The sequence below is a fragment of the Chelonia mydas genome, chromosome 7, assembly GCF_015237465.2.
Source record: "Chelonia mydas isolate rCheMyd1 chromosome 7, rCheMyd1.pri.v2, whole genome shotgun sequence".
Taxonomy (NCBI): domain Eukaryota; kingdom Metazoa; phylum Chordata; order Testudines; family Cheloniidae; genus Chelonia; species Chelonia mydas.
In genome coordinates, this window is record NC_057853.1 from 63016331 (window position 1) to 63036361 (window position 20031).

At 39.4% G+C, this 20031-nt stretch overlaps 1 protein-coding gene across 41 annotated transcripts in view; it reads right to left on the reverse strand.

Moving 5' to 3' along the window:
* KCNMA1 (potassium calcium-activated channel subfamily M alpha 1) overlaps positions 1 to 20031 on the reverse strand; it is an 835052-nt gene that overhangs the window by 17947 nt on the left and 797074 nt on the right. For 26 of the 41 annotated variants that reach the window (XM_043551024.1, XM_043551044.1, XM_043551043.1 and 23 more), the window contains 4 exons: positions 17738 to 17851; positions 14445 to 14575; positions 3803 to 3997; positions 330 to 448 (listed from right to left, as the gene is read on the reverse strand). In XM_043551024.1, the coding sequence (XP_043406959.1) occupies positions 330 to 448; positions 3803 to 3997; positions 14445 to 14575; positions 17738 to 17851 (559 nt within the window). Of the gene's footprint in view, positions 1 to 329; positions 449 to 3802; positions 3998 to 14444; positions 14576 to 16974; positions 17059 to 17737; positions 17852 to 20031 lie in introns of all 41 variants that reach the window. The other 15 variants (XM_043551031.1, XM_043551030.1, XM_043551023.1 and 12 more) reach the window with 1 other exon arrangement.

A 20031-nucleotide genomic window follows, 5' to 3' on the forward strand; every position in this document is an offset into this window, starting at 1 on the left:
ATCTTTCACCAACAGAAGTTGGGCCAATAAAAGATATTTCCTCACCCACCTTGTCTGTGTAACCACCACGGCTACACTGCCACTTCATTTTTGTCAACTTAAAAAAGACAAATAAAACAATATTCTATGGTATGGCTTGAATTGGTTAGAGTTCCACTAAGGCTCACCAAAGAATTGGAAGAGGTATTCATGTCACAGTGATATAGAAAGTGGTTGGGGAATGGAGAAAATTGTTTAAACATTATTTGTGCCCTGTACAAGGCATCTGGATTGTCCACAGCAGGAAGAATGAAGCACAATCAGCAAGAGAAGTAAAAGTCTAGACATACCGTTTAGTGCATTGGCTAGGTGTGCTTAGATGTGCATCTCTCAATCGGTAAATTCCAAAACAAAGCATATTGTATGTTTTCAGTGCTTTACAAAACAGATCTCCATAACAACCACCATCCTAGGAGACAAAACAAAGTGTGTGTGTGGGGGAGGAGTATTTTCAGTCTGTTTCACACTTTGGCACAGAATCACAATCTGGTGTTTACCTGTCACAGATGAGAAACAATTAGTCAAGAAAATCCCTAATCTAAATGTTGAATTGCAAAACTGTGTATGTATAGGATGTTATTGCCCAGTGATTTTATTTGATGGGAACTTGCGATCAGTGAGTGACTCTGATTTTAACTAGAAGAATAAGGTTTGGGGACAGAGAATAGATGTTCTATCATTTGAGAGAAACATGGTCTCAACAAAATGATTATTAAGAACGTGTGGTGTTTTTTGCTCCGATTTTGGGAGTATGCCTGTTGGGAAAGAAAATCAGTATGGAGAGCAAAGTGGTGCTGCTTTAGAACCTTGCAAAAAAGCATAATTTGTAGATGATGGAGATGAAGGGGGACATTTTCCCATAAGTTCTGCTTTGAAATACTGAATTAATTGACTCTAATAAAATAGTTGCCCTTTAAGTAATCCATTGGATTATCATGAGTTAACAATTAAGCTTCATTTGGGTAGATATAATTCATTGGCTCTTAGACATGGATGGGGCAGATTTCAGATACTGTAAATTGGCTTAGCTCCACTGATGCACTCCAGCTGAAGTTCAAGCTCAGTACCATATTGAGAATTGGTATTAATTCTTTGCAGTTTGCTTGTCTACACTTTGAGAGCTATGAGTGAAGGGTGCTACTTAACGGCAGTTATATGGAGGCAGGATAAACAACAGAGCCCCCAAAGACCTAACTTGGTGTTTTCCTGGTATCTTGCATTAGAATTCTGATTGCACTTCTAATACAGGTAGGGTGAGTTTAAGTAATTAGTATACCCATTCTGCAGATAAGTTCGCTGATTGTTGAAGACAGTGGCAGAGCTTGGAACAGAACTCCTGTGAATAAAGACCCTGTTTATAATAGTGTACAGTGACTTAGACAATCCAGAATTCTGTTGCATCACATGACACAATATTGACTACCGCTAAAATATTCATATTAAAACTCTTGCATGGGATGTGTATTTAGTAAAATTACAGTACAGTTATGATGTCAAATTCATTCAGTTTTGTCAAATAGCCATGGATCCCAGTGTCTTGGAACTCTCAGAATAGAACAACAACATATCAATTGACATACTACGTCAGACCAGTGGTCTGTCTTGTCCAATAGCCGATCTTGAACACTTCCAAGGGAGGTGCATGGTGGATAGTGATAGAATAACTTGACAATAGCAAAAGTTCCTAATCCATCAATTAGTGTCTGTTTTATGCCCTGAAATGTAAGTGTTTATATCCTTTCTAAAAAGTCATCTTAATCTTATCTAATGTAACCTTCCTGGGGATGTTAGCTTAATGTAGAGCTGGAGCTGCAACAATATTTGTAGTTACTGATTGAAAGATGTTCTCTAGTATTTGAAAATAAAATATGTTTAGGTTACTTAATTTAATGGCCAACTTAGCTGAATGTTGCAGCATTTGGTTGAAGGCTTGATCCCCACTTTCAAACATTTGACCATTAAATCATAGGAGTGGAAGAGACCTCAAGAGGTCTTCTAGTCCAGTTCCCTGCATTTAAAGCAGGAATAAATATTATCTAGACCATCCCTGACAGGTGTTTGTCTAACCTGCTCTTAAAAAAATCTCCAATGAAAGAGATTCCACAACCTCCCTAGGCAATTTTTCCCCGTGCTTAACTACCCTGACAGAAAGTTTTTCCTAATGTCCAACATAAACTGCCCTTACTGCAATTACTTCATGTCATTGCCTCACAGGTTAAAGAGAACTAATTTTCTGCCTCCTCCTTGTAACACCCTTTTATGTACTTAAAAACTGTTATCATGTCCCGTCCCCCCCAGTCTTCTCTTCTCCAGACTAAAAGAACCTAATGTTTTCAATCTTCCTTTATAGGTCATGTTTTCTAGACCTTAAGTCTTTTTTGTTGCTCTTCTCTGGACTTTGATCACATCTTTCCTTTGCCTAGTACCTCTAGTTATTTTATTAAATGTTCAAGAAGAATTATTACTTTGACCAACTGAATGAAAGTTTCAGACAGTTGGCCAGTGCAACAGTATGACTATGACCCACATGCTAGTGGGGCTTATTCACTCAACAGTGAAATGTAGTCAGCTCAGAGGTGGAACACAACAGCCATTTTTATGGCAGCAACTCCAGAATTTGTATAAGGGAAATTGCAGACATAACTTTAATTGTTATTTTATGGGTATTCAAGGTAGGCTGAAATTAACTACCCAAGTATCAACACTTCGGCAGGCAAATGCTGTTTTACTTGCCTAACTGTTAATCTGAGCATTCAAATTAAGGATCTGTTAATCCTATCGAGATGATTTGAGTTTAAAAATCTTTTTTTCATCCTCCTCTGGGTGATTGGCTGTGTGTGTGTAATTTTGTAGCCTGTCCATTGATTTAAGATTGCATTTACCAGTTCTGTTCATGGAGAAGAGAGTTCTGTGTTCCATGAAAATCACAGAAAATTTGATTAATTTACAATGAAGGTCAACCCTATAACACCATGAATGGTGAAATGGATGCTTTGGAAAAGCCTGAGCAAGATTTACAAGGTATGGCAATTCGGTTTGGTTCAAATAAATGTGTCTATATGTCTAGATGCTTTTTACATTTTGGGTACTGGGATGGGAAAATCAGAAAAAGAGTTTCTCACATGATTTTTAGCACGTATGGATTTCGGATAGGTTGGAAACAACAAAATACAATCTTCCTTGCTGAATATTCAAGCTGATGTTTATGGTCTTAGCAAAACGGGGAAGTTCAGGGGCACACAAATTAAAAAAAAGCCTATCAAATCACCACAAAGTTTCAGGTTGAGCTCATCTTTAGAAATAGGGTTTGGGGTCAGCCCTGATTTTATCCAAACGGTCTCACCCATCCCTTTGGACACTGTGAAGAACTACAGGTTTGTTTTTTTAATGGGACTGGCTCTATGAAGCAATGTTAGTGTCTTTCTGAAAAAAATTAGCAGGGTGGATATGGAGGATCCAGCAACTGAAGGGACCTGAGGAACTCCTTACAGAAATTATTTCTTTTATATTGTCGTTTCTGGTTTCAGCCTGCATAGCCTATAGAGCTGCTTCTTAATCAGGGTAGGGGCAGTTTGGTACTGAGAGCAGCAACGTATCACCAGATCTGCCCAAAATTTCAAGTGGACTCCATGGCTTTCAGGGGAGAAATTAAAAAAGAGGAACACCGTGTTCATTGTTATGGAAACGTTTTTTTAAAATTCAGCAGATGATGAAACAGTTACGGAACGGCTGTCTTGATATTACTTTTCTTTTATGATCTTACCCCTAGGTCTGCAAATGGCCCATCATACAAAGCCAACTGAGCAACTCGACACCTGTCTCTGTTTGCAAGTGTCTGGGGCGTGCTGTAGCCTCCTCTCAGTGCATTCTCCTCAGCAATCAGCGCTTCCAGCTCTGGTGTGGCTCCTCCTGTTACCAACGTCCGTATCAGTGTGAGGATATTGTCATTGAAGTATGTCTGCAGAGATAAAAGAAAGCTCTTTAAGCAAACACCATTAAAGTCACAACTGAAGACATCCAAATTACAACTTTTCTGGGTTTCTGCTGTTTAAAGTTCTTGGCTGTCTCTTCAAATAATTTTACATAGAAAATGAAAAGACAGCAGCCTCCAATTACTCTATTTTCTTCTATCCCATTAGGCTCCTACACTAGATCCTGCCTTTTAAACACCAATTCAGGCTGATTTTTATTAAAGAACAAAAATTTGAATGATTTATGTTTCCTATAATTGGTGTTAGTAGTGATGCAATGACTCCTTTCTTTCTCATTGCCTTCATGTCTAATAACAGGCTTTAGGACATGTAATTGTAAAATTCAGACCACATTTAAAGCTTACACGGGCTAGATTGCCTTTTTATACTTGTCACCAATTCGTTGGGGAGCTGCCTTTGTGCTGCAAATGTCATTACTTATTACTGTGGCTGGACTCTCGCAGTCTAACCGACGTATTGCACTAAACATCTTATTACGAGACTTGACAGTGTTCAGACATAAGCATGTATCAATTAAACATTTTGAGTTCATTCCAGATAAATGTATGATGAGTTTGGGATCCTGGTGGTCCTTTTAAAAAACTCTAGGGTATAGGGTAAGTGTGGTTTATTAGGGAAGATTTACTCCACACTGACATTTTGCCAGCATCTGTAGCATTGTCTGTCAGGCAAACAATGGACATTTTAAATATTAATTTAATGCCAGATGAATGACTTTCAAGTTCATTTAAAAGTATACTGGTCTAGTTCAAAGATACTCAGTTAAATATCTACACTATACAATGTGTGCTGACAACATGCACTGTTTAAAAACAGAATACACAAAAAATGACCACCACCAAAAATCAGCCCCTATTACTTCCAATCCTACTGATATCTAGTGTTTTTAGAAGACTTGCACATCATGAAGCAAATTAGGAGAAAAAGATTCATATAAATCTCTTGGGGGCAAAGGACTTGCCTTATTGCCTACTGCGGAAGTTAGACCAGATGACTATTAATACTTAGTCCTCAAATTGTACTTTTCATCCACAGATCTCAGTGCTCACTACACAGACAGGGAAGCATCACTATTTACATTTCACTGATGGGGAAACAGAAACACATAGAGGTGAAGTGACTTGTCTTAGATCACACAGCAGGTCAGAGAGTAGAGCTAGCTTCCAGACCAGTGCTTTATCCTCATTACCTTCAGCATTGGACTCTCATAATCTCAGTTTTATTGTTCAGATGTGACCACCATGAAATTTTTTTCATCTCAATAGTGAGTTGCGATTGCTATGAAAGCTTCATTTTCATGACTTCAGGCCTCTGCTGTTTTATACACAGACATGTTGTCTAAATTACAAAAAAAAATCCAGTCTAGATAAATACAATGTATTTAGTGGAACAAAATAACCAGAATTGCCCTTTTATGTACTCCTAGACAATTATTACTGTGTTATTTACCTGATTGATCAGAATTGCCCCTAAATGTGATAATCTAAGGGGAATTGGGGCATGTAATTAAATGTTTAAAAATTGGAAGCAATGAAGGAGGAAAAGTACATTTTATGATCACTTCCAAGGGGGTATGATTACGAGTAATCAGAAGCAAAGGAGAATATCGGGTGGGAAATCCTGAATGATAGGATTACAGTGATAGTATTTGATACATTATGACAGAATTGGTGGGATAATTAGAGGGTACAGCTTGTTCAGGAAGGGAAGAGGTGTTGCATTATACATCAAGGATGCATTCACTTGTTCTGATGTCCAGAAGGAGGTGAGAGACAGACCAAAGTGTGTGGGGAAAACAAGCACGACAAGGGCCTACGATAGATCACCAGCACAGGAGGTGGATGAGGCATTTCTAGAACAAACAACAGAAATTTCCAACACATGAGACCGGGTAGTAATGGGGGACTTTAACTACCCAGACATCTGTTGGAAAAGTAAGATGCCAGTAAGTTCTTGGAATGTGCTGGGGACAACTTCTTGCTTCAGAAGTAACCAAGTGGGCAGCCACTTTAGACTTGATTCTGACTAGGAAGAAATTGGTTGCAAAGTTGAAGACAATTTGGGTGAAAGTGACCAGAAAATGATGGCATTAGAGCAGCAGCATAAGGACAACGGCCTTCGGACTAACTGCTAGCTCAGGTCCCAAGGGAAGAAAATGTAAGAGAAAAAGGAGTTGAGGAGAGCGGGCAGTTTTTATTAATGGCAAATGCTCCAGGTGCGAAGGAAGAGACCAACATATCTCCATCAGGATCTCTATAATGATCTAAAAAGGAATCCTACAAAAAGTGTAAATATGGACAATTTGCTAAGGCTGGTTACAAAAGAATAGCACAAGCATGTAGGGACAAAATCAGAAAGGCTAAAATGAATTACATCTACCAAGGGACATAAAAAGAAATACAAAGACCAAGAAAAGTGTAGGTCCACTACTTAAGGAGCACTAACAACTAAAGACTGAGATGTTTAATGCTTATTTTGCTTCAATCATTACTATAAAGTGTAATGGTGACCTTAACAGCAAGGAGGAAGACTCACAATCCAAAATAGGGAAAGAACAGGTTAAAGAACATTTAAATTGGCAGGCCCTGATTAAATTCACCCTAGGGTACTTATAAAACTAGCTGAGGTAATCTCGGAACCATTAGCAATCTATCTTTTAAAAAAGGGACTGGTGGAATTATAGATCAGTCAGCCTAACTCTGATATCTGGAAAGATATTGGAGCACAATCAGTTTGTAAGCAGCTAGGGGATAATAGGGTTATAAGGCATAGCCAGCATGACTTTGTTAAGAACAAAACATGCCAAACCAACCAATTTTCCATCTTTGACAGGGTTACTGGCCTCGTGAATGCAGGGAAGCAGTTGACGATAGCTGTTGATTTTATTAAGGCCTTTGCCACGATCCAACATAACACTCGCAAATGCGGTCTAGATTAAATTTCTAAAAGGTGAGTGCAGAACTGGTTCAAAGACCAAGAGTAGTTATCAAGGGTTTGCTGTCAAATTGGGAGGTCGGGAAGTTGTATCGAGTGTGTGTGGGGGGTCTGTCCTGGGTGTGGTACTAGTCAATATTTTCATGAATTAAAGTGGTCATTATACTGATAAAATCTGCAGATGACACCAAGCTGGAAAGAGCTGCAAGCAATTTGGAGGACAGGATTAGAAGTCAAAAATGACCTTGACAAATTGGAGACTTTGTCTGAAATCAACAAGATGACGGTCAGACGAGTCCTAAACTTAGGAAGGAAAAATCAAATGCACAACTACAAAATGGGGAATAATTGCCTATGGTAGTACTGCTGAAAAGGATCTGGGGGGTTATAGTGGATCACAAATCGACTGAGATCCAACAATGTGATGCAACTCCCCAAAAGAGTAATATAGTTCTAGGAGAGTCACATGTAAGACACGGGTGGTATTAGTTCCACTCTACTTGGCACTGGTGAAGCCTCAGCTGCAGTATTGTGTCCAGTTCTAGGCACCACACTTTAAGAAAGGGGGGAGGCAAATTGGAGAGCGACCAGAGGATAGCTACAGGAACGATACAAGGGCTAGAAAGCTGGACTTTTGAGGAAAGGATTAACTGGGCATATTTAATTTTGAGGCAGGAAGACTGTGGGGGAGGAGGAACTGATAACATTAGGCTGAGAATACAACACTCACTTCACTAAAGAACTCATGTTAAACTGTGAAGCAATGGCAAAAGAATACATTAAGTCTTGCACCTGTCACAAATGTTTCCAAGTAAGAGATAATAGACCTTATTCTGATCCCAGGAGCAAGCCAATGGGACTCAATGGATTTACAGTGATGTAAAATTGATCCAGTTCAGAGGGGAATTAGGCCCGCTGTCACAGGAGAATGGCCTCCCACTGCTAGACAAATGTCAAGGCAAAGCTAAAGACATTTATTTGGAAAGCAGACAACATTTATCTTGGAACAATAGTTTACTTTGGGTTTCACACCATGACTGATGTGGATGTTATCATTTAATTTGATAGATGAGTGCAGTTATTGTTCGTGCTGCCGTCGCTGAATAAAAATATTCTAATTTTGAGAATGGACGCCTGTCCTGCAAGCAGAAAACATCCTAGGTGAACAGGAGTCTAGCATGCCTTCTGGATGGTTAGAGATTGTTAACACTGCCTAAGCCTGCATGCTCTCAGCTCCCATGAGACTCAGGCCCTCCTTCAAATCTTTGGAGATGGGGCGCCTGCTGCACCTCATAGGATCAGGCTCTAAAAGGTTAAAAAAAAATCTGACCTGGCTGATCTCCATTTCCTTTGAAATAATAATACACATAACGTGAGAGTGATGTGCTCACTCTGCGGGTGGATACAAGGCCTGGCTATGCCAGTACTTGTGCGGGAACAATGTGTTGAATGAGTGCTGCAGCATTAAAACTAACAGGCTACTTTTCAGTAACAAATGCAAATTCCTTTTGTTAATTGTATAAATCATCACTGAAAAACACTTCTCTGCTGCTGTTACTAACTGTACCCCGCATTGGATGTCGTGATAACATTATTATACCAGTATTATACATGCATTGGCTACAGTGCTGAGTAATGGGACTGCATTATAGACGCTACACCGTAGGGTAATTGACAAGCAACTGGATATCTGAGCTAGCAGTGCCACCTAGCCCATGTGACTGAATTCTGTTGCAGCTGGGTTTTGAGTGTAAGTGTTCTGAGACTGCTTCAAAAATGGTTGAACAAACTGGAAAGCATAATTACCAAAGCTTATGTTTCGCAGTTAATGCTGTCAAGCCTTTTAAACAAATTGGTCTTTTACAGAAAATTTAACTGAAAATTAACACATCTTTTAATAACATTGCTTTAATTTTAATGACATTTTTGCCTTTCGTTTATAACTACTCTAAAATTGTCATTTTCCATGTCATAGCTGCCATTTTTTTATGTTTGCTACTTTAAAGGAAAAAATACAATAGTTATTTCGCCTCCATTTCAGGCAGATATTTTAACTTGCTTGTTTTTCCTTACAGGATGCATTTGTTTCAAGTGAATACATATCCAGATATGGGGAATTACAGAGCTAAACTCATTAACCAAATCCTGAACAGGCCCTGGGGAGAGGTCCAAAGCAAAGGTGAAAGAACAATCTTTTATATTGTATTACATTTTAAAAATACCTCCCAGACTATTAAGGGATATTGTGAATCCTCTGGGTAAGGGGATGTTTTATTACCTGCTAATCCTTCTGAACAGCAGGATACAAAAATAGAAAAGTCTTATGTTTCAAAATGTCCATCTCATAAGTTAAAACATTTCCTTTTCTGAATAAATGAGATTGTAAAGGACCTTGGGGGTTCTACTGCAAAGTTGCCTTTAACTCTTCACCCCTCCCCGTCCCCATGTGAAATTTCTGTTTGTATAAGGGAAAAAGGGACGATAATAGAATACATTTTTTAAAAAAGTAAGGTTCTAACAGAGACCAATAGATGCCAGGAAATTCAAAGTTAAGTCTCATGATCTGGCTCTGAATAGATGCTTTTGTACTGATGACATTCCCTGAAGCTACACCAATCCTGCTACCAGTGGTATGTATAGAAATGATGCTGAAGCTCTGTATGGGAGTATTTTTTGTAGCATCATTACCAGAATGAATGCCAGACAGAATCAAGATGTCTGGGAACCACTTCACAGCGATAAAAGATGCTTATTGGGACAAGTGGCATTTTTGCATCCTGCACTTTATTTTGCCTTCTGTAGCTACAGACAATGGCCAAGACTTTCAAAAGTCACTAGTGATTTTGGGCGCTCAACTTAGCACAGCTTAGAGGTGGCCTGATTTTGAGAGGGTGGCACTAAATGGAGCCTGATTTTCAGACTCCTTCAAGATATCTTAAGTCTCATGATTTTTGAAAATCTTAGCATGTATACCTCATCCACAAATGCACTGGGTCTGAGAGAAGGTTATTTGTAACCTGGGCTTTCTAACCAACTTACATTTTGCTGTAAACAAGTGTATTGTGAGAACATGCTTTGATTAACAGGGGCAGCCCCACTACAAGAAGAGCAGTATATGCATATAGCTTTCCATGCATTTGCATTTGTTTGTAGATGTGTAAGGCAAATCAAATACTTAGAACAAAATATAATGAAAAACTCTAGCAGAGGCTGATGTCTATTCCAGAGACATAGTAAAGGTTAGGCAGCCCTGTTTAAGAATAGCTTTTGTCATACTTAAAATCTGTACCAGGTAAAATGTTCAGTAAAGTAAAAAGTACTTCCTCATTACCAATAACTAAACCATTCTTGTCTGCACACCCAGTGTTTCCTGAAGATGCTAAGAAACCTGCAGAGGAAGGGTTAATCTATAAATGAAGTTGTCTTGTGCATAGTCCCATTGTTGCTAAAGATAAGAAAGAAACACAGATGGATGGGCCTTATTATTCTCTTACTTTATCCCTGTTTTACACTGGCATTAACATCATATGCCGGACTTCCACTGAGTAAGCGAGAGGAGAATGTGAGCAGTTCACATACGTGTGTTGCGCCCAGTGCAGTGGGTTTGCATTACTAAGAATTTAATTACATTCTGCAGAGATCAAGGGGTAAAATTTAATTCTAAAAAGCAACTAAAAAGAAGGTGCACTACTTCCCCCTTTCACAATGAAAAACTTCACAGCAGAGGGCACAGTGGGAGAAAACAATATGTACCGCCTGCAACCCCCCTTTACTATTCCTCTGCTAATCCCAGCCTTTCCCCTGCTAATATAGCTTTTGCCCAACCATGCAATACAACAAACACCAATTACAGTCCTACTAGCTTGATGGGTTTTCCCCATCGACTTTGTTGCAGTCAATTTAGTAATTAAATCAATATAGTTGATGTAATCTTGAAGACCCTACTCAAGCCTCAAAGTGCGCTGGCACGTGACAAATGACTTAGAGAATTGCTGTGGAGCTAGTGTAGTGAAAGTATGACTCAGGCTGGTCCCACAGTCCTGTAAAATATTTTGGGATCAATGCTTGAATTCAGGCAGTAGAAGTAGAGGTAAGGTCACAAAAAGCAAACTGTCAGGCAAAGTGGATAGTACAAAGCCAGTGGATCAGGTGGTGTGGGAAATGACAGGATGCCTGTTTTTTGGGTAGAGAAAAAAAATGTGGAGCACCTCCTGTTCCCAATAGAGGCACAGGAGAAAAGGAAGGATGGACATCTCACCCATCGGAGAGCTAGACGAGCAGGGAGAGTTCCTTTTGCACCCTGTAGCTTGGACAGCAAAAACTCTTCCAGGAGTGGAGGAGAGAGTGACCCTGCCCACATCAGCAAAGCAGCAGGAAGAGGAGACAGCATTGGTATGGCAAATGAAGACTGGCAAATCATTCTGATAGGGATTCACTCTGATTAGTGTTTCTTTCCTTTAAGTCAGAATTCTCTATTTCTGGCATCACAGTCATTTCCCTGACTTCAGATGGTGGTGCCCCATCTTAACCACTTAAGAATGAATGAAGTTTGACAAAGAATTTTTGCAGAAGAAAGAGTTCATGAACAGATATGTCATCGGTAGCTAGATATTTAGAGGGGAAAATAATCACATTTACTTTGTGAAGAATAAACTGACTGTGCTCAAAGGAAATGTTTCTAAATTGTAATTCTCCATTGTGAGTTATCTAAGCATAAACACAATTATTCTCTCTTCTAATTTATCTTTCTAGTGGTTGCACAATAAAGCAATGGTGTGGTGTCTGCAACATTGCTATCTGTTACTCTGGGAATGCCTGTAATAAATAGAAGAATTAGCCTTTCAATAAGTGAAGCAACAAACAGCAGGGGTTGAATTATGAGACAGTCTTTGGATGGGGATGCTTAGACACCTGATTAAATGGAAATTTTGGGAAGGGAGCTACAGAAGAAAAGAAATCAGTGAAATCTAAATGGATCTGATGTTTAAATGTTGACTTGGAAGGTTGATATTTTGGCTTCCATTGTCTAGAAAGCTCTCAATCATATTTTCATTAGCTGCTTTTAATTATGATAGAATTCCTCAGTGTCCTCCTAATACTAAAACTCAGTTTCATTCAGGAATCTTCTTAGTCTGGTAAGGTGAACAGTTTTCAAAATGCCAGTTTGGGACCTTCATATTTAAGAGCTCCAAGGTATTACATGGAAATGCTAAACCTTTTACCGATACAATTTTTATTCGTGATGGTTTAGAGTTAGAGTTTGGTTGGATACTTATGTGGACTTTATCAGTGTGTCAAGTCTTCAAAATTTGGCTGATGACTGACTCACAAGAACAAGGTATCTCATAAGATTACTGTTACTTCATGCTCCTTATTGGAATGAAATACCATGAAAATAGATTACCTCATTACATCTGTCTCAAGCTGCGGCTGGAATGGACAGAAGTGTAGTAAGAAGAACAGGAGTACTTGTGGCACCTTAGAGACTAACAAATTTATTAGAGCATAAGCTTTCGTGGGCTACAGCCCACTTAAGTTAAAAAAAAAAAAAGGTTAACTGAACTTTTTTGAACCATCAAAAGTTTGGTTTCACTTTTAGGTGAAGGTTAGAGTTGGCTCTTATAAAAAAAAATATTGCTTTGCCCACCTCCCATATTATTTGGGGCTTAAGCCAACTGATCATGAAACTAAATTCAATAGGATAGTCTGAAAGTTTAGGTTCAACTTTACAAAGGACTCTCAACCAGCCCCTAAGTTTGCATCTACAGCTTTAGGCATGCACAGTCATTTTTACCCACAAAACAGATTTTATGTGCACAAACAGCATATTGGTCGCACAGGCAAATATCAGTTTATGTGCACAACTGCATTTCACATGGACAAACTGTCTTTAGTACATGTAAATCAGGAGGCCTTTAGTGAGTTTGATTTATTTAAATTCTGTTTTTAAATCAAAGCTGGAAACTAACTTTTTTCAACAGACCCTGATCAGGATCATGAAAGACATTATTAAAAAACATAATTTACGAAGTAATCGTATTATAACAGCTGATACTGCAACAAAAGAGTCTTCTGAAACAGCTGTAGTTATGATAATCAGGAGTAAACAGGGTCTCCAAAGGGATACTCATTTGAACACTTTAAAATCAGAGGTATAGTATAACAGGCCTGCTTAATGGAGCTTATCATAAACAACATTTCATATTCTCCTCCATTAATTACATCCCTCTTGCATCTTAGTCATCTACCCCGAGAGATCTAGTTCCATTGAAAAGTATCAATCTGGAAATTGCTAGTGTTAGTTTCCCAGTGTTTCTATAAAAACCCTTAGACTGCTTGCTTTCCATTTGGTCCATTTGCAAAAAGCTGCTCCAACATTAATCTGCTGGCACATAAAGTGTACAAAGTTTTTAAATGGAAGTCCTTTAAGCGAGTGCCTAAACCAGTTAAAAATGGACCCACTCTAGGTTAAAGTAGAGACTGATACCCTGTCTGTATTGAGAGAGTATTCTCTTGCTGATTTTAAAATAAAAGAGGAAGACTATTTATTTGCTATGGATGGCCAAAAACTGGTTTAGGCAAAATAGCTGCTTACTTTAAACTCCACTGAAACTCAAAATAAACCTTATACAAACCTGTTTTGTTTTTAACCAATTTCAAACTTGAAACACCCACGTCAGTTTTTTTATACTTTTGCATTCTTGGTCCCAGATACAAGTAGGAATATCAGAATAACCTGACAGCACGCTCATGCAAATTCAGACCCAGAACTGTAACATAGCCACTCTTTCAAGAAATCCCATTTCCATTGATTTCTAGCCCACTTTTGCAGCCCCAAGAGGGTCAGCTGGTTGAATTAAGCTTTGCAGAAGCATTCAAGCTTTTGTCCGCTGACCTGATCTAATCTAAAGCTTTTGTTTGTTATCCGTCACTATGAACTATCACCTTATTGATGGAGTACAAAAAATAATTAGAAGCTGTAAAACGTGTAAAATACTGAACTGTCAAGGTAGTTATGTTCTGCAAGAAGACAATTTTCATATTTTTGAGATAATACCCTAAATTTCCAGTGTGACTAGTGATTTTGAGTGCTTCCATTTTTGGAAGGCCAATTTGAGACACCCTGCTGCAAGCCACCAGACTTTCAACTCTTTCTGAAAATAGTGTGCATCCAAAATCACCAGTTGCTTTTGAAGTCTCAGGCCAATATACATACCCTATGATCTGAGAGATTAGTTGTTACAGAGTCTCAGATCCAGCTCCTCAAAGGTCTTTCAGTGCATAACTGCAACGGACAACAGGAGTTATGTGCTTAAATACCTTTGAGGGGAACTGGGGCTCAGTCCACATCCAAAGTAATGACGGTGTATGAAGGTATCTTGTCCCTCAGGCTGCATGGTGGCAATGGAGCTGCTACACAGCATCAGCCTCCTATGGTCTGTCTGATGGGGAAGGGGGAGAAAGTTTTGATTTGCTTACAGCGCTCATGAGGGAGTCCAATACACTGACGGCGAATGCGGTTCCACATGCAAATGGCTGTGTAAGATACAATTCTGTGTCTGGGTCGTCGTCATCATCTTGGTCCAAAAACTGAACGTTTGAATCGTTTACTGAAAATAATAATACAAAAATATCATAATATGCTTCTTAGCCTGCAGCATGTGACCTTACATACGACACAATCAGAAAGAAAAAGCAATGGCATGTGTCTGGAAACACAGACTCGTGTCTTTGACATCACTTAAAATGAAATCAAAGTGGATGTGAAAATATGCACTTAAAAAAATCTGTTAATCCTTATTTTGCTTGTATGAAAGGTGAATATCCCTGTGCCATAAAAACAACTTTCTTGGCACCACCTGCTCACTTGCCATGGTGCTGACATACATTTTCCCTCCGTACAGGCAAGATACAACGAGTAGGGCTGTGCGGATATGCAGTGAACTATTAATGTCAGATCCACTTTGTGACATAAACCTTGTCCACGAAAACATTGGTTCCACCCAAAGACATCTGCTACTGTGCTTCTTTTCTGATGGAACTGTGTTAATGCAATTGCAGCTCCAAAGAGGGAAGCTCCCCATTCAGCTTGCCTCAAGCTTGTCATAAAAAAGCAATACACTGCAATTCTACTACTATACTACAGTGTAGTTTCAAATGGTTTCAGCCACAGCCTCACCACCCTAGCCATGAATTCTATTCCATTCAGTGTGAGGAAGTATCCACATCAGGTTGCTTTTCAGAAAAGAAACATTTGACATTTAGATTCTCATCGAGTTGCCAGAGTTCATCTCCCCACTCCTGCCCCATGCCACTACACACAGCTTGATAGAAATCTTATCAAGCAGATGATATTTGATTAAGTCATTTCTTTTCCATAGTAGGACTCCTCAGTCATAAAAGTGCAGACTGATGACTTGTGTCACCAAAGATGCTTTTGAAATTATTAAAAAATAAATGACAAATTAATTTCAATTCCCATCCAGGTCTGAGAAATTATCAGTTTTGCAGCATCTGATAGTGTGGATCTTGAATACTTTTCTTGTCTCATCGTTATTGGAAATTCCCTGTATTTTTTTTTAGTAGACAAGAATGTTCCTAAAAAGCCAAATCCTAGTGCCATTGACTTCAACTGGATCACTCTATCTAGAAATAGGCCTGCCATTCTGAACTATCGTCTTGAGACAGTTACTTTTATTTGATCAAACTACCCATTATTCAACAGCTATCTTCCACTAGTATAGTATTGCACTGTCATGCAAGGGCCTCAAAGAGCTCTGCAAGTATGAACAATGCCTAAAATATAACAGCCCTGTGAAGAAGATAAGTATTGTTATCCCCATTTTACAGATGGGTAAATTAAGACACCAATTGGCTGTGACATAACCAAGGTCAAACGGAGTCAGTAGCAGAGTTGGCAAGAGAACATACATCCCCTGCCATAGCCACTAAAAAGTAACATCTCTCAGAGCTATATACAGTCACTGGTTACATTATATGATGCAAATGAATGTCATCTGGTAAATAGCTCCATCTACACTATATCTTGCCCAGTGTCTGTCAATTTATTCTTGGGCTCCTAAGCAAAATACCACTGAAAGCCTGTTGTACCGTTTCAAAATATACTTTCTGAAAAGACTGTGCCTTTGTTTAATTTGCTAGCTGAGGAGAGGAACTATAAACAGCAGTACTCTTTTTCCACTTCTATCTGGCAGACTTGTAAGACTAATACCTGACTTTGACACAGACTTTCTAACAGTACGGAGTGTCAGTTTCCAACTTACACCAAATCTTCTGTGAATTCTACAAGTGCAGTTTAAGCCTGACTATATCTTTATCTTCCTGATGCAAATTAGCCTACTATGATTTTTATGAAAGGTCTCCTGGCTAGATGGGGGTAGGTTTAAGAGCACAGCACTGCACCACAGGAAATGCTAATCAAACACTGCTCGGAGCCCCTTGTGAAATCTCATTTTATTGAGAGAGTGCAGCATAGAAGCTAAGCTGCTTTAGCTTCAGAGCCTGAGAAAAGGTCTACCCACAAAAAACAAAACAAAAAACAAACAAACTGCTTAAGGGAAGGTATGATACCCGGGTTTCTTTTTCAAAATCTTTTATTTCTTTTTTTACTTCCTGTGAGAGCTAAGACATGTCAGTCAAATTGACAATAGACTGAAATAGAGAGAGAGAGAGAGAGAAAGAGAGAGAGGCAGGAACCCAGGCCAAAGAAAATGAATCGGTGAGAAAGATGCTATGGAAACAGCCGGCAGGTCAGACGAGTGTGATCAAAGGTTTACTGATGCTGCGTGAAAAAGAAATCATTAAGAAAGGCCAGAACAAGACAGTCAATTTCTACTAGAACCACAAATAAAACACATTCAAAGCAGTGCCATGAGGGTAGCCCCTCTGATACAGCCAGATAAATAAAGAAAAAGCTGATGATGGTAGGAACAACACCACCAACAACAAAAAAGAAGACAGTGATGTGAAGGAAAAAGGCACTTCTTACCCAGTTCAGTTATCATTAGTATGTGGGTTCCACTGTTTTTTTCCTGACTGATTGAAACCAAAGGCAGAAGTTTGCCAGGCTTAGCTAATAAGTAAAGTATTTAGGGGGGAAAGAAAGTACAGAAAGAGAATAAAATAAGGGAGTAAGACAGGTAAGGCTCTAAAAAAAAATAAAACTGAAAAATAAAAAGGACAAAGGACCACAAATCAAGTTTGTATTTGCCATGAAAACTTCTGCACTTCACATCACAACAACTTGACAACACGAATATCTATAGCTAGAGTGGAAATCATACCCAGGTAACCAGTTGCTCCATTCTCAAGGGTAATAAGTGTCATGTCACTATGCAGTGACTATGCAATATTAAACAAGTTTTGGAGCATGAAGGGTTAACCAAGTAGCCTTTCAAATGCAGAAGGGAAGTCTGCTGGCATCTTACATAACATTTTTTTTTAAAAAAGAGATTGTCCCAAAGAACCCTGCCTACTTGGTACAATACACTAAGAACAAGCTCTTGCCTAATGTAGTGTGTGTTCACGAACACACAAGGTGAAAACACATAGGGAAGAACTAATTTAGTTGTTTAATCCAAGTAGAAATAGTTTCCCCTAATGTTTCCTCAGCAAGAGTAAATCAAAACAGTTAACTGAAGAGTGAACATGGTGTCATTGGCTATGAAATAGGTAACTCTCCTGACGCCTGTAAAAGGAGATGGAAAAATATATGGGAATGGACATGAAAGGCGTGTTTTTGTTTTCCTTACCTAGCTCTGTTATAATAGGTATGTTGGCTCCTGTTGTGATTGAGGGTTGACGTAACAGACCATGGACTGGACTGTTGTCTGGAGATGACCTATCCATTCCTGGTGGTGTAAACCCTAAGGAAGGAATGTCAGACAGTTACAGGTTGAACTTTAAGTTGCAAGGCAGACAGAAAAGAATGTAACAAGTCATTTCAGACTGATGCAAATGATGACGCGAGATGTTAACATTGCACGTATCTCCTGTGATAGTTTATAGCAGATTTCTACCTGTAGCTCTCTGAACAATAAGCTGTTTTACTTAACATTCAGTATTGCTGAAATACAGCCCCTCAAGCCTATCAATATTACAGGCAATTTATGCTATAAGACAGCTGGCAACAATTAAAGACAACGCACTTCTGCTAAACTTGTGAAACAGCAGTTTTTACATCAAAACATGCTAAAACTTTCAGTGCAAAATGTGATCATTGTTAAAAAAAACTGGAAACAAAATCCAAAGCCATTAATATTTGAGGGGTTTTTTCTTGCGATCAGTATTTCAAAGAACACTAGTAATAAGCATCCTTACTTAAGCCTCTCACCGCATTCTAAGGCTTGTTAAACCACCATGTTTGCAGCTTTCAGGAGCTGATGGGTCTGATTCAGAAGATTTAGGGTGGAGCTGCAAAGACCGCTGAAGGATTTAGTTACTTTAAGATGTTTCCAAAAGCATTATGAAGCCCACAGAATTCTTAATTTCCATTCTGATCTTGCAGAATCCTCATGGCTTCCATGAGTCAGAAAGAGCAGGAAGCACTAATCTGAAAGGAATGGGGAACCAGGGGAGAGAGACTGACATATGGCAGGGGGGTGGGGGAGAGGGGAAGGACATCTGGAGATAAACAGGAGAGAGGTGCACACACTGGGAGAGAGGATGGCATAGAGAGACAGTGGGGAAGAGCTACATGGGAGGTGAAGGGATGGTCTGGGGTGGAGCAAGGGCCTCCTTATGCAACTTGCATGCTCCACCTGAGTCCCTGCAAGCTCTGCAGGAACACCTGCCACTGAACAATTCGTAAACATAAAAAGGTAATACCCAGGCACGTTATTTTGCTAAGCTGGAGTTACGATGTAAGTGCTGAATCTGTCAATGATTTAAGTAAACCAAAAAAACTCTCACAAAAAGTTGGCCTGGAAATTCACTGTTATGATATATACTTAAGTCTTCCTGCTTCGAAAAAGGTAGAAAGAATGGAAACATGTATTTAACGTCACCGTTGTTGCAGTGCAAGAGTTAGGCTCAAGGACTCCATTTCCCCCTTGCGATGGCAGTATTTTTTAAGCAGCTATTTGTCTAGCCATGAGGCCAAACAAATTTTGCATTATAAATTTTGAACAGCCATTAGACTTTGGGCAAATTCTGCCCAGACTCTGACTTTATGTCTCAGATCCACAAACAGATTTTTGACCTTCTGTCATTACTCACCTGGACTAGATCTGAATCATCCAGATGCCACCAACCCCCACCCCTCCCAACCACTAAGAGTCAAACTCATTCCTGCTGTAACTCCATTGCCTTCTCACAGCATGCAAATTGGTCCACTCAGCTGAAGTCATTCATACAGTCATCTGCTACTGACTCCAAAATGAGTTGATACTGTATTTCCCGCTGCCCCTGTCCTCAATTTTGGCAGAATTAATAAGACATCAGAGAATCCTTACATAAATGTATATCACTTCAAAATGCGATGTCAGTCCCTTACCTGGATTTTTGCCCCTTTCTTGATCGTAATAATCACCACTATCAAACAAGCTTTAAATATTTTAAAATATCAAGTGCACTAATTTTGGCCCCTCAATTGTCTAACACCGGTTTGGCACATGGGAGCACATGGAATGGGTCTCCAGTTCAGCTCTGTGCTTCTGAGTTAGCAGGGCTTGGGAGAGCTGTAGGAATTACTGGGCTCGCCTTTCTGGGAAGGGGGATAGAACTCTGTTTTGTTCTGAAGCTACTCTGGCCTTCTGTCTAAGATCAAGTGTGGTGTCAATTTAACACACACTCTGATGCAACAAATATTGCTGAGAGATCATCCTACCCTTGCAGGGAGATGGATTTGTTATGGTGGGCCTTCTCCACCTCTAACTCTTGCGATCCTCTAGGATACTCCAGCATGAACTGTACCCTGCCATCTGGAAGAAAGCTCCCAGCAGCACAAGGCCTGTGAGGATGGGCTATGTAAAAGGGAGGGAAAACTGTGGAGAGGGGCTCTGAATGGTGATGGGGAGGGGAGGAGAAGTTGTCTCAATGCCTTCCA